The sequence below is a fragment of the Theropithecus gelada genome, chromosome 3, assembly GCF_003255815.1.
Source record: "Theropithecus gelada isolate Dixy chromosome 3, Tgel_1.0, whole genome shotgun sequence".
NCBI lineage: Eukaryota > Metazoa > Chordata > Mammalia > Primates > Cercopithecidae > Theropithecus > Theropithecus gelada.
The window spans coordinates 57,531,848-57,558,730 of NC_037670.1; the positions used below are offsets into that span (position 1 = coordinate 57,531,848).

Genomic DNA, 26,883 nt, shown 5'->3' on the forward strand with positions numbered 1-26,883 from the left:
TACCAACTGAGGTTGACAGGAAAGAAAGAACCATGAGTTCATAGTCAGGTCTGTGAAGTTTTTGACTTGAAAGCAAGACAGATAAAATGGTCTAAAATCTTGTGTTTGAAAAGATGAAAGTTCTATTTAAAATGCTGGTTTCTCGCAGACGTACAACATTACAAGTAATCAGATTATGCCTAGACTTTCATTGTGGTGATATCTTGGGTGTTTGCATATGACCAAACTCATCAGATTGTACACAGCTCTTTGTATATCAAGGATATATCAATAAAGCTGTTAAAACAAAAAACACCTACCCAGAAAAGCCAGAACAACAACCCCCTCTGCCCCACCCCACCCCACCCCCTGCCCGGCTCACCCACCATGTGCTCCTTCCCAGCACTAAGAAAAGAGTCACAGGCAAGAGGGCTCCAGATTTAGGTCCTTGGTTCTCAGCCCTGCCGTGTACGGAAATCTCCAGAGGAGTGCATCCCAGCCAGCAGGCACAGGTGTTTTTAAAGCTGCTGGACAGTTTTGATGTGAGCTGGTGCTGAGAGCCATTGCTTTCCACAGCACTCCTCACAGGTGTGTCTTGAGGCTGCTGGAATTCTGCCTGAACCACCTCCTCCTGGTTTGAGTTTTGTCCACATGTATGGGCCAGGACTTCTGCTGCCTCATTCAAATGGGAGAGCTTTCCTGGTGGAGGATGGACTCCTAAAGGCAAAGCAGGGATATGACCCAGAAGGTTATGCCATATTAAGGCTGGAAATGCACAAGTGTATTAAGTAATGTTATAAAGAAGCTTTATAAAGAACATTGGGGCTGGGCGCAGTGGCTCAAAGTGCCCGTAATCCCAGCACTTTGAGAGGCTGAGGCGGGCGGATCACCTGAGTTTGGGAGTTTGAGACCAGCCTCACCAACATGGGTAAAAGCCCGTCTCTACTGAAAATATAAAAATTAGCCAGGCATGGTGGCGCATACCTGTAATCCCAGCTACTTGGGAGGCCAAGGCAGGAGAATCGCCCGAACCTGGGAGGGGGAGGTTGCGGTGAACCGAGATCACACCATTGAACTTCAGCCTGGGCAACAAGAGTGAAGCTCCATCTCAAAAAAAAAAAAAAAAGAAGCTTGTGGCTGGGTGCAGTGGCTCATGCCTGTAATCCCAGCACTTTGGGAGGCTGAGACAGGCAGATCACCTGAGGTCAGGAGTTTGAGACCAGCCTGGCCAACATGGCGAAACCCCATCTCTACCAAAAATATAAAAAATTAGCCGGGCATGGGAATGCACGCCTGTAATCCCAGCTACTCGGGAGGCTGAGGCAGGAGAATCACTTGAACCTAGGAGGTGGAGGTTGCAGTGAGGTGAGATCGTGCCAATACACTCCAGTCTGGGCCACAAAAGCAAAACTCCGTCTCAAAAAATGGTGATGAGTAATACATTTTCTCATAATAGACTTATAGTTGGGAGAGATGAGTGTGAGGCAGTGATGTCATCTGAAAGGGAAGCGAGCTTGCAAGAGTTAGTGAACAATGTCCTGATGATCACAGATGACTTGTCTAGGAGGGAAGAGGCAGGAATGCCCAGGGCACCAGTGTGCCCAAAGACAGCCCACCAAGCTGAGATTTTAGAAGGACATGGGCGAGAGATGGGAGGTGGGTTCATCAGGGCAGTCGCCAGAGCAGTGGGGACCTCTTAAAGGCGTCAGGAAATTATTAAAAGGGTGTTTTGTGCTCGATTAAAATTAATTTGGGTTTGCCTCTCTAAGGTCATATTGGGTTGGTCTTTTATGGGACCGTGAGACCAGGACATCAGTGATCTGACAATGCTGAGAAGATCAGTAATAAATAGACCAGTTAGGTGGATTTGTAACTGGTATAATAGCTGTATTTATAAAATTATGATTAGTAAAATCTCAACATAGAAGGAACGTCTCTAATGGAATTCACCATTGACTTCAGTATTTTAGCATTGACTTGAATGAAAATAGGGAAGGCATGTCATGTTGATCATATGTACAAGTTGTAGGTAGAGGAGGCCTGCCTGCCTGCCTGCCTGCCTGCCTGCCTGCCTGCCTGCCTGCCTGCCTGCCTGCCTGCCTGCCTTCCTGCCTTCCTGCCTTCCTGCCTGCCTGCCTGCCTGCCTGCCTGCCTGCCTGCCTTCCTTCCTTCCTTCCTCCCTCCTTCCCTTCCCTCCCTCACTCCCTCCCTCCCTCCCTCCCTCCCCCTCTCTTTCTCAATTAAGGTATAATTCACATACTATAAAATTCACGTGCCCATTTTTTTAATCCCGATACTGAAACTGATCTCCATCTGAGTAGAGAGCATCTGGCTGTGACTTGGGCTGAGCTCATGGGCTGTCACCTTTCCATATTCCCACCTCACCCTCCTTTTCTGCACACTCCTGGACTCCTTGCAGCTAAGCCAGGACTCACTTCGTGGTACAGCCTTCTTTCTCTCCCTTTGGTTTTCTTTCTGCAGGCAGCCTGCTGGACTTTGGTAAGATCTCAGGTTTTGAATTTCAGTTTCAGGGCATGGAAAGATTCCTCTTCATTTTCAGTCCCCACTCTCATCTCTTCGTGACCCAACTGTGGATTTTTGGACATGGGCATTCTAAGTCATGTTTGTGATCATTGCAGAGAGGAGGAGCAGAGTTGGTCGGGTGGCCTGAAGTTCAGCAGTCCTGGGTCCCAGGAAAACTTGACTCATATCCTTCATGTCAGTGACAGAAAACTGGAAGAAATAGTGAATGCCTTGAGTGACAGAATGAGGATCCAAAGGCTCTTGACAGGATAAAAGTAAAGGGCCAGATTGCATAAGTTTACCCTTTTTATGGATAAGCATGAAGTCCTATATTTGGGTCCCAGACTGTACTGCACCTGTACAGCATGGAAAGACAGAACCTACTGAGAAGAACTTGGAAGTTTAGATGGAAGGTTTATTAGGATTTGACTGTGTCACAGTTGTTAAAAAGGTTAATCCTGCCTGAAGCTCCAGTAAGTGTGGAAATGAGAGTAAACTGGGATTCTTCCCAATAAAGAGAAACCATAATTTTGCCCAAGAGAGATACTGTTTCCTGGAGAAGACAAGGCTTGGGAGAATATATGAGTCCCTTTGGACACTGGAAAGAAAGACTGTGTGAGTCATGAATCAACCTAGCGGGGCCTGCCTTGGATTCTGCACAAGGAACAGTGCCCATGGTCATGGAAGGCACGTGCCCTGGGGCCTTGCTGCAGGGAGTGGCAGCCTCTGCCTGGGCAGGTTGGAGGGGAAGGTCAGTCACTAAACAGTCAGGTGGATTCCTTGATCCAGGTGAGGCACAGAGCTCTGCAGTCCTTACAAGGAGATTTGCCGGGGCACTGGGTGGCTAAGGACAGAGCTCTCCTCTGCTCCCCTAGAGGCTCACATGTCCTTTGGAGTTTTCTACTGAAACTTGTATAGGCCTCTGTGTTTAGATTACTGGAGAGCCCAGTTTCTCATAGGTAGCTAATCAAAGGCCACTGATAAGCCTGGATGTACTTCCTGCTTCTAACTCGGGAAGCCTCCTTCAAGTATGTGCTGCGGGCTTGGCTCTGTGGAGAATGCAGATGATAATGAGTAGCGTGAAAAGCAGGGTTAGCTTTTAGGGGCAGTGTGATTGAGGAGAACAGACCAGCTGTCAAACTGAGAGACTGGGACTGGATGGGAGAAAGGAGGTGTTGTGCCAGCAAGTGCTTAGTGAAGAGAAATGTTTGCTGAGGGTTAATCCTGCAGGCAGGAGAAAGGATTGGATTCTGGAACTCCCCCAAAAAAGTTACAGTCCCCACCAACTCTGCCTCCAGACCAGCACCCTGAATATTTTACTCAGACTTTAGCTGCTCCACCAGATGCAGAGACGATTTTCTGTAAATCCTTTTAACTGTGATTACCGCTAAAGTGGTGCTTAAGTTCAGGCTGACGTAACAGCAATACCAGAGGCTGTGGGGCTTAAACAGTGTGTGTTTATTTCTCACAGCGCTGGAGGCTGGAAGTCCCAGACCAAGGTGCCGTCAGCTCTGGTGTCTGATGAGGCTCTGTCCGTGGTTCGTAGGCGCCATCTTGTTCTATCCTCACATGGTGAGGAGCGGAGCAAGCAGCAAGCCCTCTTCATGACTCTTCTTACAGAGACCCCAACCCTGTCACAAGGGCTTCAGCTTGGTGACCGGATCACCTTCCAAAAGCCCCACCTTTTAACACCATCCCATTGCAGGGTAGCCTTTCAGCAACCATCTGGGGGAGACACTTTCCATCCATAGCAACAACACATGGAAAAGTTTACAAACTGACATTTGACTTTTTTCTTTTTTACGTAGAAAGATTCTGTGACTTCACTAACACTGAACATTCCTTGACCTAGTATGTTATCCTTTCCTACTTTTGAGATTTATGTAACCCAAAGGCTAAGAATTAAATGTGTCCAGTGGCCATACCCTCTTTCCTCCTGTACAGGACTAAGCATAACACATGTTTCCGTCTTAGGCTCCAAAAACTCCCACAGTGGCCACCTGTTGTTTGCATTTGTTTGTTGCTCTGACACATGTCTAAATCGTGGCCCATAGACTCTCAGACATACATTTCCTTTTACATGAGGAATCCCAGGGACTGCAGGTCCTATCATTGACTAGGGGAGAGAAGCCAGACACCCTGATTTTATCTGTATAATATACCTAGTTACCTGTCAGCAGCTGCTCAGAGTGGACTACCCATTCTCTGACTTCAGCAGAAATCTACCTTTGTATCCAGGGGTACAGTAAGGAATACTTGGCTAACAGCAGTAAGTCAAGTCCAGGGGCCCATGTCTGCTGCTATACGTGATCTTTTCATTCTTTTGAAGTATCGTGTATTTCAGAGTCTCAGGACTATAATTAGATATGCTGTGGAGCGAATTTAGTTAAGAGTGATGTTTCTTCTTTTCCATGGCAAGTCTGAGAATTTATACATCTGGCACACAGAGAAGAATGAGATGAAAAAGCCCTTGCTATTTTCTCCATTCTGATCTGTTCTGCAAAGGTGTAGTCTTGTGACGTCCTTGGGAGCAGCGTTGCCATTCTGAGGCTGAGGGCACTAGGAGTATTTGACTTGATGCATCCATGATGGGTGTCTTCAGTGTGCTCGACTGCCTGGTAATGTTTACTACTTTAATTAAGCTCAGTGTTGCAGTGAATACCTCTTTGTAATTGCAGCTTTTTGGAACATCAGCAGGTGTGTGTGCTTAGGGCCCCAATTTACCAGCAGCTTCAAAAGGAAGAAAGCAGCAGAGAGAAAAGGGGGAACAGTGTCAGCACCTAGGTAATTGTGTGCTCCTTTGAGTAGCTGGGGCCTGCCAGCATCCACACTGGGAGCCGGGCCAGAGCCGCAGATGAGCCGCAAGAATGTGGAGAGTGAATGGGTCTTCAGCTCATGGAAGGAGCATAAAGCGTCCCTGTGTTTTGAGAGAAGAAAGTGATAATCAGTTGACAGCGTGTATTTGCTGCTGGTGTTCCAAATTTGGATTCCGAAAAGTGAGCTAGAGCACATAGATGTTGTATCTTGCCAACAAAGAGGAACTTGTAATCCGTTATACTCCAGATATTCTAGGACGGATATGTTCTCAGGCTGAGGGGTGTATGTGTGTTAATTCTGGACGAGGGCTCTACATATGTCTGAAAGCTGGTGGTCTGCTCTCTCCAGCATGGGAGATAGAATGCCATAGGGCTTAGGTTTCCAGGCAGCAAATGCTTCCTTGTAAGTGTAAAGCTGAAAGGGAAGCATTTTAGCAAATTTAGCTCACGAAAAACAATTCAGACACTAAATTTATTAGTGTGTACCTGTTTTCCTCTTTCATATCAAGTGCATGACTGTCAGTATTGGAGGGACCCAGGTATTAATACCTCTTAAGCTTTGGCTGTGCTTGGAGCTGGAGCAGCTGCCGTTATAGTTGGGGTAAAACCTGAGAGGGAGAGACACAGGAGCATCATGGTGGCAGAGGGTGGTGGATCTATGGGAGGCAACTAGCAGGAGCTCAGAGGATCACGGCCAGTTCCCCCTAAGCTGCGGGTGTCTGTCGTCTCTGTTCTGCATCTCCCTCTCCCCGCTCCCTCACCGTCAGCACCTGCAGAGGATGCTGTTCATGGCTAGGCAGTGAGCTGGGGTGTCTGATTTGAGAAGGTCTTCATGAGAGTTGTATCTCCTAGAATTTGATCACTTGAGGACAAAATATAGTAGAATTAGGAGTAAAAATGGCAATAGCCATTTGACTAAAGCCAGTTTCACCTAGACAGAAGACAAGGACCGAAAGACCTTAGCCCAGCACTGTTAACAGCAGAAAGTGACCTCACAGGGGGACCTGAGCCTGAAGGCCACCCAGAATCTCCCAAGAGGTTGAATGGGGCCAGTCCTGGACACACCAGAAACTTGAGCCTGTCCACTTTTAACTTGGGGCTTCCCTGGCAGCAGCTGTGAAGAGATGTGCCTTATGTCACAGCCTGGCACACATAGATTTTTGTGCATGTGTGTGGATGTCTGCTGAAAACAGCTAATGTTGCGGGAGCATCCACCATTCACTACAAATTGACACCATCCTTTCACCTAATATCGCATCTTACTTTATTATTTGTCTCTATGATTAATTGTATATGCTAATTGTAGAGCATTACTGACATCAAATGATACAGGCTTTTCTGGGAATCTTTCTGGTCAATATGCAGTTCCAAACTGAACAAAGAACCGTGCAAGCACTATTTTTTTTTTAATTATACTTTAAGTTCTAGGGTACATGTGCATAACGTGCAGGTTTGTTACATATGTATACTTGTGCCATGTTGGTGTGCTGCACCCATCAACTCTTCATCACCCATCAACTCGTCATTTATATCAGGTATAACTCTCAATGCAATCCCTCCCCCCTCCCCACTCCCCATGATAGGCCCCGGTGTGTGATGTTCCCCTTCCCGAGTCCAAGTGATCTCATTGTTCAGTTCCCACCTATGAGTGAGAACATGCAGTGTTTGGTTTTCTGTTCTTGTGATAGTTTGCTGAGAATGATGGTTTCCAGCTGCATCCATGTCCCTACAAAGGACACAAACTCATCCTTTTTTATGGCTGCATAGTATTCCATGGTGTATATGTGCCACATTTTCTTAATCCAGTCTGTCACTGATGGACATTTGGGTTGATTCCAAGTCTTTGCTATTGTGAATAGTGCCACAATAAACATACGTGTGCATGTGTCTTTATAGCAGCATGATTTATAATCCTTTAGGTATATACCCAGTAAGGGATGGCTGGGTCATATGGTACTTCTAGTTCTAGATCCTTGAGGAATCGCCATACTGTTTTCCATAATGGTTGAACTAGTTTACAATCCCACCAACAGTGTAAAAGTGTTCTTATTTCTCCACATCCTCTCCAGCACCTGTTGTTTCCTGACTTTTTAATGATTGCCATTCTAACTGGTGTGAGATGGTATCTCATTGTGGTTTTGATTTGCATTTCTCTGATGGCCAGTGATGATGAGCATTTTTTCATGTGTCTGTTGGCTGTATGAATGTCCTCTTTAGAGAAATGTCTATTCATATCCTTTGCCCACTTTTTGATGGGGTTGTTTGTTTTTTTCTTATAAATTTGTTTGAGTTCTTTGTAGGTTCTGGATATTAGCCCTTTGTCTGATGAGTAGATTGCAAAAATTTTCTCCCATTCTGTAGGTTGCCTGTTCACTCTGATGGTAGTTTCTTTTGCTGTGCAGAAGCTCTTTAGTTTAATTAGGTCCCATTTGTCTATTTTGGCTTTTGTTGCCATTGCTTTTGGTGTTTTAGACATGAAGTCCTTGCCCATGCCTATGTCCTGAATGATATTACCTAGGTTTTCTTCTAGAGTTTTTATGGTATTAGGTCTAACATTTAAGTCTCTAATCCATCTTGAATTAATTTTCGTATAAGGAATAAGGAAAGGATCCAGTTTCAGCTTTCTACTTATGGCTAGCCAATTATCCCAGCACCATTTATTAAATAGGGAATCCTTTCCCCATTTCTTGTTTTTCTCAGGTTTGTCAAAGATCAGATGGCTGTAGATGTGTGGTATTATTTCTGAGGACTCTGTTCTATTCCATTGGTCTATATCTCTGTTTTGGTACCAGTACCATGCTGTTTTGGTTACTGTAGCCTTGTAGTATAGTTTGAAGTCAGGTAGCGTGATGCCTCCAGCTTTGTTCTTTTGACTTAGGATTGTCTTGGAGATGCGGGCTCTTTTTTGGTTCCATATGAACTTTAAGCAGTTTTTTCCAATTCAGTGAAGAAACTCATTGGTAGCTTAATGGGGATGGCATTGAATCTATAAATTACCTTGGGCAGTATGGCCATTTTCACCATATTGATTCTTCCTATCCATGAGCATGGTATGTTCTTCCATTTGTTTATGTCCTCTTTTATTTCACTGAGCAGTGGTTTGTAGTTCTCCTTGAAGAGGTCCTTTACATCCCTTGTAAGTTGGATTCCTAGGTATTTCATTCTCTTTGAAGCAATTGTGAATGGAAGTTCATTCATGATTTGGCTCTCTGTTTGTCTGTTACTGGTGTATAAGAATGCTTGTGATTTTTGCACATTAATTTTGTATCCTGAGACTTTGCTGAAGTTTCTTATCAGCTTAAGGAGATTTTGGGCTGAGACAATGGGGTTTTCTAAATATACAGTCATGTCATCTGCAAACAGGGACAATTTGACTTCTTCTTTTCCTAACTGAATATGCTTTATTTATTTCTCTTGCCTGATTGCCATAGCCAGAACTTCCAACACTATGTTGAATAGGAGTGGTGAGAGAGGGCACCCCTGTCTTGTGCCAGTTTTCAAAGGGAATTTTTCCAGTTTTTGCCCATTCAGTATGATATTGGCTGTGGGTTTGTCATAAATAGCTCTTATTATTTTGAGATACGTTCCATCAATACCGAATTTATTGAGAGTTTTTAGCATGAAGGGCTGTTGAATTTTGTCAAAGTCTTTTCTGCATCTATTGAGATACTCACGTGGTTCTTGTCTTTGGTTCTGTTTATATGCTGGATTATGTTTATTGATTTGCGTATGTTGAACCAGCCTTGCATCCCAGGGATGAAGCCCACTTGATCATGGTGGATAAGCTTTTTGATGTGCTGCTGGATCCGGTTTGCCAGTATTTTATTGAGGATTTTTGCATTGATGTTCATCAGGGATGTTGGTCTAAAATTCTCTTTTTTTGTTGTGTCTCTGCCAGGCTTTGGTATCAGGATGATGTTGGCCTCATAAAATGAGTTAGGGAGGATTCCCTCTTTTTCTATTGATTGGAATAGTTTCAGAAGGAATGGTACCAGCTCCTCCTCGTACCTCTGGTAGAATTCAGCTGTGAATCCTATCTGGTCCTGGACTTTTTTTGGTTGGTAGGCTATTAATTATTGCCTCAATTTCAGAGTCTGCTATTGGTCTATTCAGGGATTCAGCTTCTTCCTGGTTCAGTCTTGGGAGAGTGTAAGTGTCCAGGAAATTATCCATTTCTTCTAGATTTTCTAGTTTATTTGCATAGAGGTGTTTATAGTATTCTCTGATGGTAGTTTGTATTTCTTTGGGGTTGGTGGTGATATCACCTGTATTATTTTTTATTGTGTCTATTTGATTCTTCTCTCTTTTCCTCTTTATTAGTCTTGCTAGCGGTCTGTCAATTTTGTTGATCTTTTCAAAAAACCAACTCCTGGATTCATTGATTTTTTGGAGGGTTTTTTGTGTCTGTATCTCCTTCAGTTCTGCTCTGATCTTAGTTATTTCTTGCCTTCTGCTAGCTTTTGAATGTGTTTGCTCTTGCTTCTCTAGTTCTTTTAATTGTGATGTTAGAGTGTCAATTTTAGATCTTTCCAGCTTTCTCTTGTGGGCATTTAGTGCTATAAATTTCCCTCTACACACTGCATTAAATGTGTCCTAGAGATTCTGGTATGTTGTATCTTTGTTCTCATTGGTTTCAAAGAACATCTTTATTTCTGCCTTCATTTCATTGTGTACCCATTAGTCATTCAGGAGCAGGTTATTCAGTTTCCATGTAGTTGAGCGGTTTTGATTGAGTTTCTTAGTCCTGAGTTCTAGTTTGATTGCACTGTGGTCTGAGAGACAGTTTGTTATAATTTCTGTTCTTTTACATTTGCTGAGGAGTGCTTTACTTCCAAGTATGTGGTCAATTTTGGAATAAGTGTGATGTGGTGCTGAGAAGAATGTATATTCTGTTGATTTGGGGTGGAGAGTTCTGTAGATGTCTATTAGGTCTGCTTGCTGCAGAGATGAGTTCAATTCCTGGATATCCTTGTTAACTTTCTGTCTCGTTGATCTGTCTAATGTTGACAGTGGAGTGTTGAAGTCTCCCATTATTATTGTATGGGAGTCTAAGTCTCTTTGTAAGTCTCTAAGGACTTGCTTTATGAATCTTGGTGCTCCTGTATTGGGTGCATATATATTTAGGATAGTTAGCTCTTCCTGTTGAATTGATCCCTTTACCATTATGTAATGGCCTTCTTTGTCTCTTTTGATCTTTGTTGGTTTAAAGTCTGTTTTATCAGAGACTAGTATCGCAACCCCTGCTTTTTTTTGTTCTCCATTTGCTTGGTAGATCTTCCTCCATCCCTTTATTTTGAGCCTATGTATGTCTCTGCATGTGAGATGGGTCTCCTGAATACAGCAGACTGATGGGTCTTGACTCTTTATCCATTTTGCCAGTCCGTGTCTTTTAATTGGAGCATTTAGTCCATTTACATTTAAGGTTAATATTGTTATGTGTGAACTTGATCCTGCTATTATGATATTAACTGGTTATTTTGCTCGTTAGTTGATGCAGTTTCTTCCTAGCCTCGATGGTCTTTACATTTTGGCATGTTTTTGCAATGGCTGGTACCGGTTGTTCCTTTCCATGTTTAATGCTTCCTTCAGGGTCTCTTGTAAGGCAGGCCTGGTGGTGACAGAATCTCTAAGCATTTGCTTATCTGTAAAGGATTTTATTTCTCCTTCACTTATGAAACTTAGTTTGGCTGGATATGAAATTCTGGGTTGAAAATTCTTTTCTTTAAGAATGTTGAATATTGGCCCCCACTCTCTCCTGGCTTGTAGAGTTTCTGCCGAGAGATCTGCTGTTAGTCTGATGGGCTTCCCTTTGTGGGTAACCCGACCTTTCTCTCTGGCTGCCCTTAAGATTTTTTCCTTCATTTCAGCTTTGGTGAATCTGGCAATTATGTGTCTTGGAGTTGCTCTTCTCGAGGAGTATCTTTGTGGCGTTCTCTGTATTTCCTGGATTTGAATGTTGGCCTGCCCTACTAGGTTGGGGAAGTTCTCCTGGATGATATCCTGAAGAGTGTTTTCCAACTTGGTTCCATTTTCCCCCTCACTTTCAGGCACCCCAGTCAGACGTAGATTTGGTCTTTTTACATCATCCCATACTTCTTGCAGGCTTTGTTCATTTCTTTTTCTTCTTTTTTCTTTAGATTTCTCTTCTCGCTTCATTTCATTCATTTGATCCTCAATCGCTGATACTCTTTCTTCCAGTTGATCGAGTCGGTTACTGAAGCTTGTGCATTTGTCACGTATTTCTCGTGTCATGGTTTTCATCTCTGTCCGTTTGTTTATGGCCTTCTCTGGCGTGGGACCCTCCCGGCCAGGTGTGGGATATAATCTCCTGGTGTGCCCGTTTGCTTAAAGCGCAGTATTGGGGTGGGAGTTACCCAATTTTCCAGGTGTTGTCTGTCTCAGTTCCCCTGGCTAGGAAAAGGGATTCCCTTCCCCCTTGCGCTTCCCAGGTGAGGCGATGCCTCGCCCTGCTTCAGCTCTCGCTGGTCGGGCTGCAACAGCTGACCAGCACTGATTGTCCGCCACTCCCCAGTGAGATGAACCCAGTACCTCAGTTGATAATGCAGAAATCACCTGTCTTCTGTGTCGCTCGCGCTGGGAGCTGGAGACTGGAGCTGTTCCTATTCGGCCATCTTGCTCTGCCTGTGCAAGCACTATTAAAGAGTGGTTGCTGAGTTCCTGTCTCTGCGTCCTGTCTCAGGGACCTCCTGACATTTGCCCAAGGGTCTGTTTTTTTCACATTGTCTCTGTTACCATGGTCTTTGAAATTTCTTTGGCAGGGCCAAAGAAGAATAGGAAAATCAAGTGGGGATAGAGAAGGTGACCCTTTGGTCATGAAAGGCAGCATCTGTGCAAAATGCTTTCCTGAAGTGCTAGCCAAGTCCACTCTTGGCTTCTGCAGACAGTGGCCTGGGCTGGAGGTGCAACATCCCTAATGTCTTGCTTCTAAGCTAATTTCAAACATGGCACTAGTAATACTTTACCTCGTATGTGGATGTTTTGAAAATTAACGAAACGTTTGTGAAGCACTTAACCTGGTGTAAGGTAAGAAGTGCTCGTAACCTGTAAGCTGTGTTCTCCTTGACTCTGTGGCTGTGTAGTAAATCACTATAAACGTAGCAGACTGAAACAGCACACCCTTATTACTGCACAGCTCTGTAGATCTCAAGTCTGGGAAAGCTCATTTGGGTTCTGGGATCAGGGTCACTTCATGAGGCTGAGATTAAGCAGTGGGCTGGACTGCGTTCTCACCTGGAGCTTGGAGTCCTCCTCCAAACTGATTTGGGTTGTTGGCAGAATTCGGTTTCTTGTGGTTGTAGGACTGAGGTCCTACTGGGATTGCTCTTTGTGCCTGCAGACCACGCTCAGTGCTGGTCACATGGTCCTCTCATGTGGCGGCTATTAATACTATTTCAAAGCCAGCAGGAGAATCTCCAGTCTGCAAGGGCAGAGCCTTAGATAACACACCATCTTGATGAATGTTCTGTGATCGTGGTGGGGGTCATCCAATATTCACAGGGTCCTGTCCACTGGAGAGGAGGGGATTATGCAGGGTGTGTTTTCTAAGGGGTGCAATTCTCAGGGCCATGGTTGCGTTCTGCCTTCCACACTCCCAAACTCACCACGAACCTCACCAGAGTGCTGAGGACACCTGTCTTTGCACACTCACGAGAGGAAACAGTCCCACCTCTTCTAGTTTACTGTTAATTGTCTGAACTCCATCCACCCTAAAAGCAAGAAGTCCTTCATCTCCCTCGACTGCTCCCTTCTCTTCCACACACATAGGCACACACACACATTGATCAACCGAGACTAGTGAGATTGTAGGGGAAGGCCTGGGGGAACTGCAGAAGGTACTGTCTGTGCAGGGCTCTGGCTTGCAGAGCTCCCACACTCATCTCCAGCATGCAGCTGTGGAACCCGGGGCACTAGGACGGAGTGGCCAGCATTCCCCCGTCCTGAGCGCTGAGACCCTGTGCCAGCTTCCCTCATTGGCAGACTGGATTTCTGCGTGCTCTCTGTTCAGACATCATGTCCTCCCTGAGCATCCTGCTGCCTTGTGCTCTCAACCTGCCAGTGCCGGCTCCATTTTTCACCACAGAAGAACTTATTACCATCTAACACAGTTTATGTTTTCTTGTTTACTATTTTCTCTCCCTTCTAGAGAGAAAGCTCCTCCCCAGAAGGATTTTCCTCTGGGTTTTCCCTGCTCCACCCTCAGGAAAGCACAGAGCAGGCTCCTAGTAGCCCCTTGGTGGCTGCTTGTTGGATGCATGAAGTGTCAGGAGTGCAAGTGGCACGATCTTGGCTCACTGCAACCTCTGCCTCCCAGGTTCGAGCAGTTCTCCTGCCTCAGCTCCCCGAGCAGCTGGGACTACAGGTGCACACACTATGTCCAGCTAATTTTTGTATTTTTAGTCGAGGTGGGGTTTCACCATGTTGGCCAGGCTGGTCTCGAACTCCTGACCTCAAGTGATCCACCCGCCTTGGCCTCTCAAAGTGCTGAGATGACAGGTGTGAGCCACTGCACCCGGCCAGGACCAGCAGCATTCTTGAGCACTCATTTAGGTAACTCTCAGTGGGAGCCACTGGGAGCATCTCATGGAAATCACAACACTTTGGGTACCGGGTAGGAATTCACATTCATGGGCCAGGGGAAGACTGGACATGAATGCTGCCATATTGTCTGTGGAATGGCGTGGGGGTGGAGTGGGGAGGGAGTGTCTCTCAGACCAGTTTGTCCTTGAAACGATAGAGGATTTAGCGCCGTTGGGTGCAGGGTGTTTACAGAGAGGCAGCACCACGTCCAGGAGCCTTGGGCCTACTGCGTGCACAACCAGGGAATAGCAGCTTCGGAGCTTGGTTCTGCTGAGTTCCAGGCTGCCGTTATCTCACTTCGCATCTTAACTAGTTTTCTACACATACTTCTCTACATAAAACAAACCTATTTGTACTGCAATAATCTACACATTCAGTGCCCAAGACCTTGGACTGAATTGTGTATTTCTCCCAGCTACTTTTTTTTTAAAGGAAAAAAAAACTGGCAGGAACCTAGATCACAATTAGGTAAAGGTTTAATATTATAGAGAAGTGGTCCTCACCACATCCCTGCCAGTCCATTGCCGCTGGGCTCGAAACGCTCCAGTGAAAACGTCTCTGTAAAACGGAAGGGTTTGCACTTTCATGGCATCTTCTCTCTTCAAGGAGGACTTGGGGTTGGGGAAGGGCAGGGAAGTCGAGGGCACGGAGTGCCTCACCCGAGACCTGCGCAAGGGCCCATGCTCAGGCAGCAATCTGGGAACAGCTTCTGAAAACACCCCCGAGAGCTATGCCCTGCCAGGGGCCCGGAAACCTCAGACACATTGGGGGATGAGGGGAGGGAGGCAGCATGAGCAGTAATAGAACCATCAGCACTTTATGTGGTGATAAAGGCCTTAAAACTTAAATCAGTGCTGTGCAGGGCCCCTGCGGTTCCACCTGCTTTGCTGATGGAGAAACTGAGGCTCGCCGGAAGTCCCACAGCTAGTAAGTGGCAGGACCAGGACCACACCTGCAATGTATCTAACTCCACAACCTCTGCTTTTAGCCTCAGTGGGTGTGCTGGGATATTTCCATCTTTTCCCCATAGTCGGGGACTGAAGACAGCAGAGATGAGCACCACATGGGTGCTGGGCTCCTGCAGAGCCTCCCCTCCCAGCAGCATTCCTGGTAGGCTTAATGCCCGTCTTTGGTTGTGCCACCACCCAGAAGGAATCCATTGGGATTTGGCACACAGGATGCTTGGTAAATGGGAATCCATTGGGATTTGACACACAGGATGCTTGGTAAATGCAGGGCTTTACATCACACTGACTGTGCCCACCTCAGCACCTTGCTTTGGGCCACAGGCTGATGTCAGTCTGTTCTGCTGGTTGTGTGAAATGCAGTGGAGGCAGTTCTGTCCTTTTTGCGCTTAATGATTTCTTCCTTCAAGAATGATTACATTGAAGCCCAGCTTGGGCCACACGGCTGGTCCGGTGGCTGCTTCCAACTCAGTGCTGACCAGCCTGTGCCTCTCTCCACAGATGCCGCTCCTACGAGGACTGCTGTGGCTCCAGGTGCTGTGTGCGGGCCCTCTCCATACAGAGGCTATGGTACTTCTGGTAGGTCACACCTCCTCCTTGCTCCCTCTTTGCTCCCCACCCCGAGAGCTCTGCCTGCCTGTCAGTGTTGTCACAGCCTTGGGTGCGACACCTTCGCTTGGGTGGTGGCCTCAAGGACAGCCTTGGTCAGGAAAATGGGTATGTTTGGGTTGGCTTCATAACCGGCAGTTGCACACACGGAGTTTGTGGGAAGTCTGTTTTCGTTTCCAAGGATTTGGGGGTGGGAAGAAGAGCTCTGCTCCTGGGAAGGTGGCTGGACAACGGCCTCATCCTTCAGCAGTTCCTTGGCCAGTTTCTGAAATGGAGCCAAGGCTGGTTGTCTTGAAGGATCAGAGAATCGCCCAACTGAGACTGGCGGGCAATCAAGTTTTCGTTGCCCTGACTCTTCCCCATCCATCTTGTGTTGGCTGACTCTTCACTTTCAAGATAGGCAGCCTGCACCCGTGTGCCTCCTCCAGCTCCTCTGGGGCGCATACGGAGCAGTCCAAAATCTGCTCCTTCAGCAGGAACTGAAGCGATGCCTGCAGTATCCTGGAAGGGTGGGAACACATTCCATCGGGGGAGCCTCCTGTGGGCGGGAGCCTCAGGATGCCTGCTGGAGTGCCCTAAGCATCTGTTGGACTGGAGATGACAGGTATTGCTTCGGATTCCAGGATGGCAGAGCACATGTGGGAAAGGATTTATAAACCAAAGCAGCATTTCTTGCACCCACCTGCTCCTCTTCTCCCATGCAGTGGTGATGCCCTTCAGTAAACTTCAAAAAGGGTTAGAGTTTGTTCGCTACATGACGCCAGCCTTTTTATGATGTTAAGATTTTGACTGTACTGACCTTTTGAGGCTTTAAGACCTTACTGAGCGTGTGACAGCAGCCACCTGAATTTTTGTGCGGTTTTGTCTTTCTCCCTTAACACCTGTGCCCAGGGTTTGATTAGGGAAGCCTGTAGGGAGTGGGGACTCCACCTGTTATGTGACCAGGATGTTCTTTAATAGTGATGCCTTCTTTCATCATCACCTCACCACTTCCTTGGCCTCACCTGACCTTACAACTGCTGGCCAGGCCTCCCTTAGGACCAGCCCAGTAAGCCCCACCTAGGTATACCCCCACTAACAAGGGAGCTGGTATCAGGTCCCCACACTGCAGAGGTGCCAATACCTAAAACTCTGTAACAGAAGAAGAATTGTTGTAGCCTAAGACTGTCCAGAGGTTGATGGCTCTGTGTGGATCTCCAGATGGAGGGGGCCAGTACCAGAGATGGGGAGGGCCCAGTGTCGGGGGCTAAGGCCCAGCTTCAGGGCAGGCCTTCCCTCCAGATCCTCCTCCCGGGACCTTGGGGTGGAAGAAGGCGAACCGTCTGGAGCGTGAAACCCTGAACTATGAATGGGCTTGTGAGGATGTTGGCTTGGTCTAAAGCACCAGATGCATGATGATAAGGGCATGAGAATGCTTGTAAAGCTTGTCAGTCTTCAGGCATTGTATGATCAAAAAGAAGGGAAATTTGAGAAAGTCCAGCTGAATTGTTAGGGCCTGGCAGCTTCTGTCGGGCTGCCTAGAAGCTGTACCTGCACTGGCAGCCAGGTGCTTCCTAGCTGCTGGCCAGGGTCACCTGTCAGAGGGAGGTCACCTTGGCGAGGCAGCACACGACGACTTGGTGGGCCCCATTTGGAGAAACTCCCACAAGTCGCATCGCACATGGTCAGGCTGTTGCAAGGTCTGAGTGCCAGATGCCAGAAGATGGGGCTGAGTCATTAACGTTGAGATTGACACAGGGTTCCAAGCTGGCGATGTAGCCAGGGAGCACCTGGGGGTGTGAGCATGCAGTGCCTCACCCGAAATACAAAGGGCACCTGGGTTCCACCCCATGAATTTTCTGTCTCAATTAACGTCGGGCCTGATAAGCACCAGGCATTGTGCTGGGGTTTTATGGAGAGGGCCTTAGGCAGGCAGACTCCTGAAGAAGATGATATCTAAGCAGATAATGAGGTGTGGATACTTTAAAGCCAGAACGCAGAACTTCTGAAGCTAGAAAAGTTGGAGAAAGCTACAAAGCTTTTGACTGGGTCTTCAGAGAGGGCGTTTGGGGCAGAGGGATAGCACCTTGCAGGGCCAGAGCATAAGGAGAGTGAATGTGTGAAAGGTGATGGGAAGCTTCTGTGGTGAGGATGGGCATTTGGTGGAGAGGAGGAAGGGGCAGGATGGGAGGGAGGGGCTGCTCTGCCGCCTGGGCCCCACGACATTTGAAGGTGTCTCCTGACCATAAAAAAAAGGTTTTGAAGGAGAATGCCTTCAGAGTTCTTGCCAACTCTGAGATCTTGAGGATCTTTTCACCAAGGAGGTCTGGATGGAATCATCAAGAATAGAGAAGGTGGACTGATGGCACCCTTGAGTGGACTCAGGAAGCACAATGGGCCTGAGTGAGAACTGGCCTAGGTGGCACTGCGGGTGAGTCCACAGCAGGGTCCTGTGCGGAGTCCTGAGTGGGTCTGGGCAGGAATTGCACAGTAGCTGCACCAGTTCTTGGGACTGCAGAATTGAGAACTGCTACACTTGGGTCTGTGGGTTCGGGGGAAGGAATCAAAAAACAAATTGAATTAAAGTAACCAGGTAACTTCTAATGTTAAAAAAAGGCACAAACTTCCTCTCTTAATCCCTTTGAAAGCTTCCAAAACCTGTTGAGCAACCAAAGAGGACATCTAGGGAACAGCCAGCCTGCACCCCCAGCACTACAAGAACTGCCTTTCTTACTACTGCTCCTCTCCCCCAGCCAACACCCTGCCGCGTCTTTTTCCTTGTTTTTAGAAACGCTTTCTCCTGCCCCTTTGTTAGTTTCTCTCTTTTAAAATAAGTTCTTGGCCTTGTGCAGTGGTGCACTTTGGGTGTACCCTCAGCACTTTGGGAGACCAAGGTCGGGGGATCACTGAAGCCAGGAATTTGAGATCACTGGGCAACATAGTGAGACCTCATCTCTACCAGAAATTATTTTAAATAAATTTTTAACATAAACATAAATGAACAGAAAAAGTTATCAGACTATGATTTCAGTAAGGGGTGAGGTGGATCCCGTGTGACTCTGTCCCGGCCTTGCCTTATGCCTCCTCTCCAGCAGACTGTGATTTCTGTAAGGGGTGAGGTGGATCCCGTGTAACTCCATTCCAGCCTCGCCTCATGCTTGTTCTCCATCAGTCTAAGGTGGGAGCTGCAATGTCATTTTCTTTTGTCTAGAAAAACAAAATGTTCCTACTACTGTTGGCAGTGGAACCGACATTTTAGCTTATCTTTTAGACAAGACCAAGATCTCAGGTACCTTCTGCATTTTTCAATCCAGGGAGCCCGGTCTCTTGGAAGTGGCCAGTGGCGCTGAGAAAGTAAACCCTGTACACGTCCAGCCTCTCTGTGCTTTGTATATTTCTACCCAGATACTAACAGCAGGACTCAGTGCTGAGTGTAAGATTGTCACTGAGTCCACCTGAGGGAAATCAGTTTTAGGAGAGGAAGCCGTTCCCTTTGGGAACTTAGTGAGTTTTCTTGATGCCAAGCACATTAAGCCTTACGTTGCCACACTCCTGAATGGTTTGGATCTCCTGGCTCCCCATGGCTGCTCTCTCCACCCATGATGGGGATTGAGCCTCCAGGCCTCCTGCTCCAGGCTTCTCCGGCCCCAGCACCTGCACTGTGTTCTTTCTACCCAGAATGCCCCTTCCTCCCCTTCAGCTTATCTCTTCTCATTCTTCAGAGCCCAGCCCAGCTGTCACTAAAAGAAATGCGCGTTCCCAGTCTTGCTCACCACCACAGATACCCTTGTTCAGACCTCTCAGTGCACTGAATTATACACTTAAAAATGATTAAAACAGTAAATTATATTTATGTATATTTTACCCATACACACACAAAATTCTTCTTGCATCTCTCGTTCTTCCTTTTTAGCACTTACCAGGTTGTAGATAAATAATTGTATAGGTTGGTATCTGTCTCCTTCCTCTGTAAGCTCAGTGTCGGCAGGGGGCGTGGGGGGCCCTCACCTGCCTACTCTCTGCCGTGATCAATGTGGTGATAGGGCATAGCAGGCACCTGAAGATGACTTGCTGAATGAATAATGAATTAGACAGCAGATGACAAGGCCACAGTTTCAGTCTTTCCTGAGTCATTCCTGTCTCGTGCCTCTGGCTTTTCTCCCTGCTCAGCCTTCCAAGGTTATCCGGTAAATACTTTTGGACTGGCTGAAGACCTTCCACTTAATGTCACATTAATCTCAAAGGCTTTACTGTACACTCTTAAGGTTCTTTTATATGTGGACTGGTGCCACTGACCGTGACCCACTCTGCTGCGTGCCCATCCTCACAGGGCAGCAGGTGCCCTCATCGTGTGGGTGTCTACATGGTTTCTGGATGGTTCCAGGGGTCCCCTCATAATTTCAGTTCAAAGATGGGCAAGAGTTTGCCAGTTTTGCCAGTTTGCCAGTTTTGTCTATTACTAGTTCTTCTCAAAGTGACTCTCCTCTTTTTCTAGAAACAAAAAGTATAGTGCAAATGAGGAATGGAAGGAAGCCATTCATTGGTTCATTCTGCCGTCATTTACTGAATGCTGATGAAGTGATAGTCAATAAGAATTCATAGATGGGTTGGACAGAGGTGCTACCCTTAAAGCGCTCAGCTCTGCTTCTGTTATTGATTGTATTTTATTTCTATTGATTGTATTTCTCTTGATTCTATTTTTATTGATTGTATTTCTGTTCCCATAGTTTCTCTATAATTAAGGTGTGCTCCAGGAAGGGTACTTCTGTTTCCTTGTGGGTGTTCATGTGATCATGGAGACATGGTTTGGAAGGGTAAATGTGCTCTGCCTTGCTGTTTTGACAGTGAAGAATGGAAAACAGGGAGACAGACAGCGAGGCCACGGCTGGATCGGCCATGGTGTTCAGACAGGATTTAGATGGCATCTCCTGTTCTAACTAAAATGTTGAGCTGAGGTCAGAACCATGGACAGGAAAGTGACTGCATGAGCTTTTTGAAACTGGCTGGTCATTTGAGCTGAGACAGAGCTCACTTACGGTGCTTCTGTGTGGGTGACCTCACCGGGGGCTGTCCCAGAGGCCGCAGGTCAAGCGTCTACTTGGTGCCTTCCACTAGAGGAATGTCCCTGGGTAAAATGGGCCCAAGAGGACCAAGTCTGAGGTGCGAGCCTTGTGACTATGCCTCTGCCCTCTGATCTGTGCATTTGGGAGTCATTGGTCCTGGACCCCCGAGAAGTGCGTGAGGCCTTTGAGCTGCAGGGCCGAGTCCTCAGGGCCCCCACCTGCCAGCACCACCCTCACGTCTGTCCTCTCCTCAGGTTCCTCCTGATGATGGGCGTGCTCTTCTGCTGCGGAGCCGGCTTCTTCATCCGGAGGCGCATGTACCCCCCGCCGCTGATTGAGGAGCCAGCCTTCAATGTGTCCTACACCAGGCAGCCCCCAAATCTCGGCCCAGGTCAGCCAGCCCTGTCCTTGTCTCTCCTCCCCGCAGTGTGTGTCCTCTGCCAACATTTATAAAGTGTACTGCTGCAGAATGTGCCAGAAGAGAGAGCTCAGGTGTGTTATTCATTTTTTTAGTTCTGATGACCAGCTCCATTGTGCATTTGTGCAGATAACAAACGTAAGGTATATCGCACACCCGTCGCCTCATATTCTTACAGTTATCAGTGTGCCACATATGCACGTGATGTGATGCAGTTTGTATAAGCATATTATTTGCTCTCTGCCTTTTTCCTTAAACATTATTTCACATATAAATTTCTGTGTAGGAGCGGTAATACCCCTGCCATTCTTAATGCTTGTGGACTAGATATTATGTTACTAAACGGTAATTTGCTTATTTTATTATTGCTGATAATTTGTTTTGTTTTCTCATGTTTTGCCTTTTATTCATGCATTCAACAAGTATTCTTTGTGCGGTTACTAGTATTCCAGATACTTACAAAGACTGTAGCAATAGATGTTTTTGTATAGGTCACATTTTATCTGTTTAGTGCATATCACCCAAAGTGACATCCCAGGGTCAAAATGAATTAGCTGTTTCTTAATTCTTGTAAAACATTGCCTTAGCCATCTAAAACTCCTACATACTGTGGTGGGTGGTGTGGACTCCCTCAGGACACAGGCCAGGGAGCTCTCTGATGACAGCGGGGAGCTAAGGGTCCTGGAGGGCTGGGCTGGCTCCGCTCATCAGAGCACTGGTCTTCTGGCCAGGTATAGATTGAGGCTGGGCAGAGGGGCGTTGCTGCTGTCTGTGCCGCCCTGCTCCCAGCCACAGTTTCCACCTGGGAGCCTGGGGATGGGACTCTCTATTGATTGCACACTGTGGATAGGTGGTCAGTTCTAGGAGCAGTGGTTGCCTTCGCTTTTACAAAGTTTCAGTTAAGAAAAATAAGTCCTAGAGATCTGTTGTACAGTGTAGGACCTACAGTTAATATAACTATAATGTATAATTAAAATTTTGCTAAGAGGGTAGGTCTTACGCTAAATGTTCTTATCACATGAAAGTAACAACAAGAAGAGCAGAGAAAGCTTTTGTAGGTGATAGAGATGTTTATGGAATAGAGTGCGACGATGGCTTTCTGGATGTGCCCCTGTCTTTAAACTCATCAGGTTGTAGTCTTAAACATGCACAACTTTTTGTCTGTCAATCAGACATCAATAAAGTGGTTTTTAAATGGGAGAGAAGTAGAGGGATTGAATATAAAAGGAGAAAATTATCTTCTCTCTTGTTTTCCTGAGAGAACAGGCTGTTATCAAGATGCAAAGTCATTTGCGTATTTGTTCTTTTACAGCTTTCTTCCACCAGATACTCCACAGGGTTTTCCTTTCAGAAAGAATTTTCTTTATTTTAAAAAATGTTGCTCAGAAAAATATAAAATGTATTTTCCACAGCAGTTCACTGGGAGCCGTGCCTTAAACTTTCAGCCAGGTTAGTACTATTTTGAATCCATAAGTGGATTTTAGTCTTTGATATTTGGAAATATTTGAATCGTTTCAGATTTGTGCTGTATCAGAGGTTACAGTGCAAATGTCTGGTAAAATGAGAGACGTAAGCCGTCACTCACTGGGTCTCATCTGGATCAGTCAGAGACGTTTTAGTGCAGGGAGGAGCAGCCCCTGCCCCACTTGGCATGGGAGGCCCCACAGCCCCCAGTGCAGAAGGCTACATGTCCCTGGTCTGTGGTCCTCAGAGTCTACCGCTCACGTGAACTGGGGCTCTTGTGAGTAGGTGAGATGCTGAGACTGTGCCTGTAGCTGCATAATTCTTTTGAACCCTGGCATGCCAGGGTTTCGAGAGGAGAATGCATCCCTATGTGCACTCCTTTCTGGCCCCATCCCTCTGTTCTGCAGAACCCTGCACCCTGTCTACCCCCACCCCATCTGTCTGGGAGAATCTCCAACAACCAGGCCGTTAGATCTGCCACATCCCTTATCTCACCCTAGTGCAGTGCCTGTTGGCCACTGGTCTCCGCCAGCTCCTCTGTCTTCCACATGGCTATCAGAAGGGTCTTAAAAAACAAAACAGAAGCACATCGGCCGTGCTGTTTTTCTGCGGCAGGGTCTCTGCCAGCTCACCTGGCTGACAGTGTTAAGTCCAGAGTCCCTAGCTGAGGACCGAGGACACGTTCACAGCTTCCTCAGACCCATCCCCGCTACTCTGTGTCCAGTTTGAGTGACCTCCTCTCTCTAGTCCTGCATCGCACTGAGGCCTGCACACACCCTCCATCTGCCTGGAAGATGCCGTCCTCCAAGGTGCACCTTCCTCCAAGGTGCCGCTCTGTGTTGCGCCCATAGTGAAGTTGTCTCTGGCTGCTTCACATCCTCCACTTTATCCCTGGGTGCCCTGCCAGGGGCTTTACCAGCTTTAATCCTCCACGTTTACACTGGGCTCTCCACGGGGCTGTGTACAGGACTCATGGTCTCAGGCACCAAGTAGATGCCTGTCTGGCCCTCGTCCTCAGGCTGGGTGAACTGCAGGAGCTCCCAGGTTTGCAGCCTGGTAAACCAGGGTCGCGATGCATCACAACCACAGTCAACAGCCTGGAGCACAGACCTGCCTGAATTGCTGTCTTGGTCCATATTTACTGCACACCTGCTGAGGCGCCTGCAGGAGCTCAGAACACCGCACAGCCTGGACGCCCGCCCTCAGTCACCGCTGCATGCATAGCTCCAGCACCCGTGTGAGCTTTGGCACAAACAGCTCTATAGTGAGTGACCATCATGAGTGCAAGGGAGAGAAAGTCGAGAATGCTAGGAAACCGTGTAGGTAGGAGACTCCATCTGGTGCACAACTCCAGGAAGGCTTCCCACAGAAGAGCCATTTGGATTAAGAATAATTAAGCCCCCAGCTCCCTAGAGTGAGCGGCTGCTGGTCCCAGCGCATCTTCTCTGACCAAAATGTAGACTTGGTTTGCCATCGCTTTTTCATTTTACACTTCTTGCAGGCCTGCAGTGGTGTGGCTGATCCCAGGATATCCAGACTGTCATATGAAAGTAGGCTCCCAGGGCTCCCGGGAGTGTACAGTTTCCATCATTTCCCTGCCAGGTCCAGGGCCGGATCATTTGTTAACAGTGCTGAGCTTGGGAAGAATTCAGCTGCTTCCTAGACAGAGTAATAGTGAACACAAGAATGGGGTCAGCAGGGTCCTGCCTGCTGTTGGTCTGGACACCCACCTCCCCTGAGGGTGGCATCACCCTGCTGCAGCTGTCTGCTCAGATCCCATACTATGTGTGGCGTGGGCCCTGGGAGCGTGGGGACTGAGGAGGGCCACACAGAGGTTGGCAGTCCAGGGAGAGAGAGGAGCCGAGGGATCCCAATGTCCCATGTGGTCCACAGGGTAAATGTCATGCCTGAGGCTGCCCGGGCAGTGCCAAGGTGTGCAGGCATCTGCACAAAGCAGGGTGGGTGTTAGTGAATTTTCGGCAGAGCCTCATTTCTCCTCTGCTGGTCTGAGAGGGGAAGTGGGTTTAGGCGTGGGGTGCCTGTTAACGAAGATGAAAAAGCAGAGGGATTTAGAGGACCCAGACTCATCCACTGTGTTAGGGGAGGGCAGTGGCTCACACTCTGGGGTGCAGGGGGGCTCGCGTGGCACTCCTGCTGGGACAAGCATCACTGATGAGCATGGGAAAGCAGAGAATCTGTGCATTGCAGAGGCTCCTGGTCGGGGAGGGGAGGAAATTGGCAGCATCGTGGTCCTGGGGGTTGGTGTGGGTTGGGGCAGGACTCTGAACGTGGTGGAAAGGGGCTGGCAAAGTCAGCATGAGGCTGAGGTTCAGAGGTGGGGCTCCAAGGCCAGCCCAGGAACCAGGACCCAAAGGCTGCAGCTGCTGGCCGCAGGGCTCAGGGCCTGGCCGGATTGTGCAGAGGCTGAAAAGTGGGAGGAGTGTGGAGTAGCTGTGGTTTGAGGAAGAGGCCCTGGTCAGGGAGTTAAGAGGCCTGAGGTCTGTGAGACCCAGTGTAGGCCACGGTCCCTTCTAAACCTCAGCACCTTAACTGCAAAATGAAACGGATTGCAGAAAAGCACTTCTCATTCTATGTAATCTATGCATATAGTATCAGCCAAGATGCAGTAGCAGCAGAAAGTCAGAGCTCCTTAAATGCCCAACCCCAAATCCTTCCCCATCAGGATGCTGGCAGGGTCCCACCTACATGTTCTCCTAGGTAGAGAGGAAAAATTGTCTTCATTCGTTTATTCACTTCATTCGTTCATTCACTCTGAAAACGTGAGCTAATTAGCTCCAGCTACTGTGTTCACATAGGTGGAGGGTGTGGGTGAGAATCCTCCCTGCTCTTTAGGAACTGTAGGGTGGAGAAAATGGAAAAGCCTAGGCTGAGGCAGCACTGTAGGCCTGGGGGAAGGAGGGGCTGGCTGGCAGGAGGTGGCCTCAGCTGAGTGTGGTGCCCCTGTGATTGAATGTGGCAAGTGGATAGTTAAGGGAGCTCCAAAGGAAACGATGATTGAATTATGGTCCATCTTCTTTGTGGAATATTATATGGCCACTAAAGATCATAGTCAAGATGACAGTTTGCTGGTACGGCAAGACCATCAAGGTGCAGTTAGGGAAGAGAGCATTGGATAATGTTTTTTGTGAAATGGTCATGAGGCTAGCCAGGCCCAGTGACAAACACCTGTAGTCCCAGCCACTCAGGTGAGGTGAGAGGATGGGCTGAGGCCAAGAGCTCAAGACTGTAGTGATTATGCCTGTGAGTAGCCACTGTCCTCCAGCCTGGGCAACATAGCTTGACCCTGCCTCTAAAAAATGGTCCTGAGTTCCACTAGAGAATCCCACAGATGCATAGAGATTGCAGAGGACAGTCAACAATGAAATCTGTGGTGTTAATGTGATTTAAGTTTTCTTTTAAAATGATTTCCTTAATGTGACTGAAGTAGATGCAGTTTTCCCATCGACAGATAGTTTTCTTCCTTTCCAGCAGCCATTTGTGGTGAGTTCATTTATGGGTTTCTGACTATTCGTTTTCATGTCTCAATCCTGTAATAAGTCTGTCAGCCTGCAGTGACTAAATGACACCAACTGAGAGAAAATGGAAATGGTAGGGAGGGTGTTTTGACAGTTTAATTACCCTCAAGTCATAGCCCAAGCACAAATAGGGCTGCTTCGGTTGTGAGGACATCTGGCTTCAGAACTGGTGGAATGCGTGTCATTCTTTTCCAGTGCGACGGTGCTTCTGAGGGTGCTTCTGAGGTGCGGGGATGATGATGGGACAGCCCTGCAGGCCACCTCTCCCTGTTCTTCAGCCCCTGGGGCTCCGACATTTTCGTTCTGGGTTTTTTCCTGAAGAAACAGGAGGGCAGAGGGATCCAGGGTGTGTGGCCGTGGGGGTTTTGTAAGGGTCTGTTGCATTGTGGGGTCTCACACTCATTGCCTGCCTTGTGCTGCCCTGGGCAGCAGCCTTCAGGATAGAGATTTTTGAGTTTATGGTTTTGCTGAAAGAAATAACTGGGAATACTTTTCTGTTTACAAATCACAAATGCCAGTCTGTTCATACATTCTCATAGCTACCAGAATATTCCTTACCCGTTCATCCCTGATCGCAGAAGGAAACTGGCTGATCAGGGTCAGGATGAGGGGGTGTGGGTGTGGGAACTGTCTTACTTGGTGAGGGCCTCCCAATATGACGGGCCTCCTCACCAGCGGGAATGTGTTTCCACAAAGTCCTCCAGCTCTGTCCATCTGACATTCCATCTCTGTCTCCGTTATTCTTACTCAGCACTTCTCTTTCCAGCCCCCGTGCTGCCCCTCCCCTCCCTGTGACCTCTGCCTTGCTGTTACGGTTTGCACAGCCCAGTTTGTGTAAAGTGGATACATCTAGAATGTTCTGCCATACAAAAGTGGCAGCTGTTTTTTTTTCCATGTGAAAGTATTTAATGTCCTTAGCCACTATAAATAATG

The 26,883-nt window shown here is 47.5% G+C and overlaps 1 protein-coding gene across 8 annotated transcripts in view; it reads left to right on the forward strand.

The window, feature by feature from the left end:
• VOPP1 (VOPP1, WBP1/VOPP1 family member) overlaps positions 1–26,883 on the forward strand; it is a 104,690-nt gene that overhangs the window by 64,338 nt on the left and 13,469 nt on the right. For 5 of the 8 annotated variants that reach the window (XM_025378005.1, XM_025378003.1, XM_025378004.1 and 2 more), the window contains 2 exons: positions 15,383–15,460; positions 20,787–20,923. In XM_025378005.1, coding sequence (XP_025233790.1) covers positions 15,383–15,460; positions 20,787–20,923 — 215 coding nt within the window. The remainder of the gene's footprint in view (positions 1–15,382; positions 15,461–20,786; positions 20,924–26,883) is intronic. The other 3 variants (XM_025378008.1, XM_025378010.1, XM_025378009.1) reach the window with 2 other exon arrangements.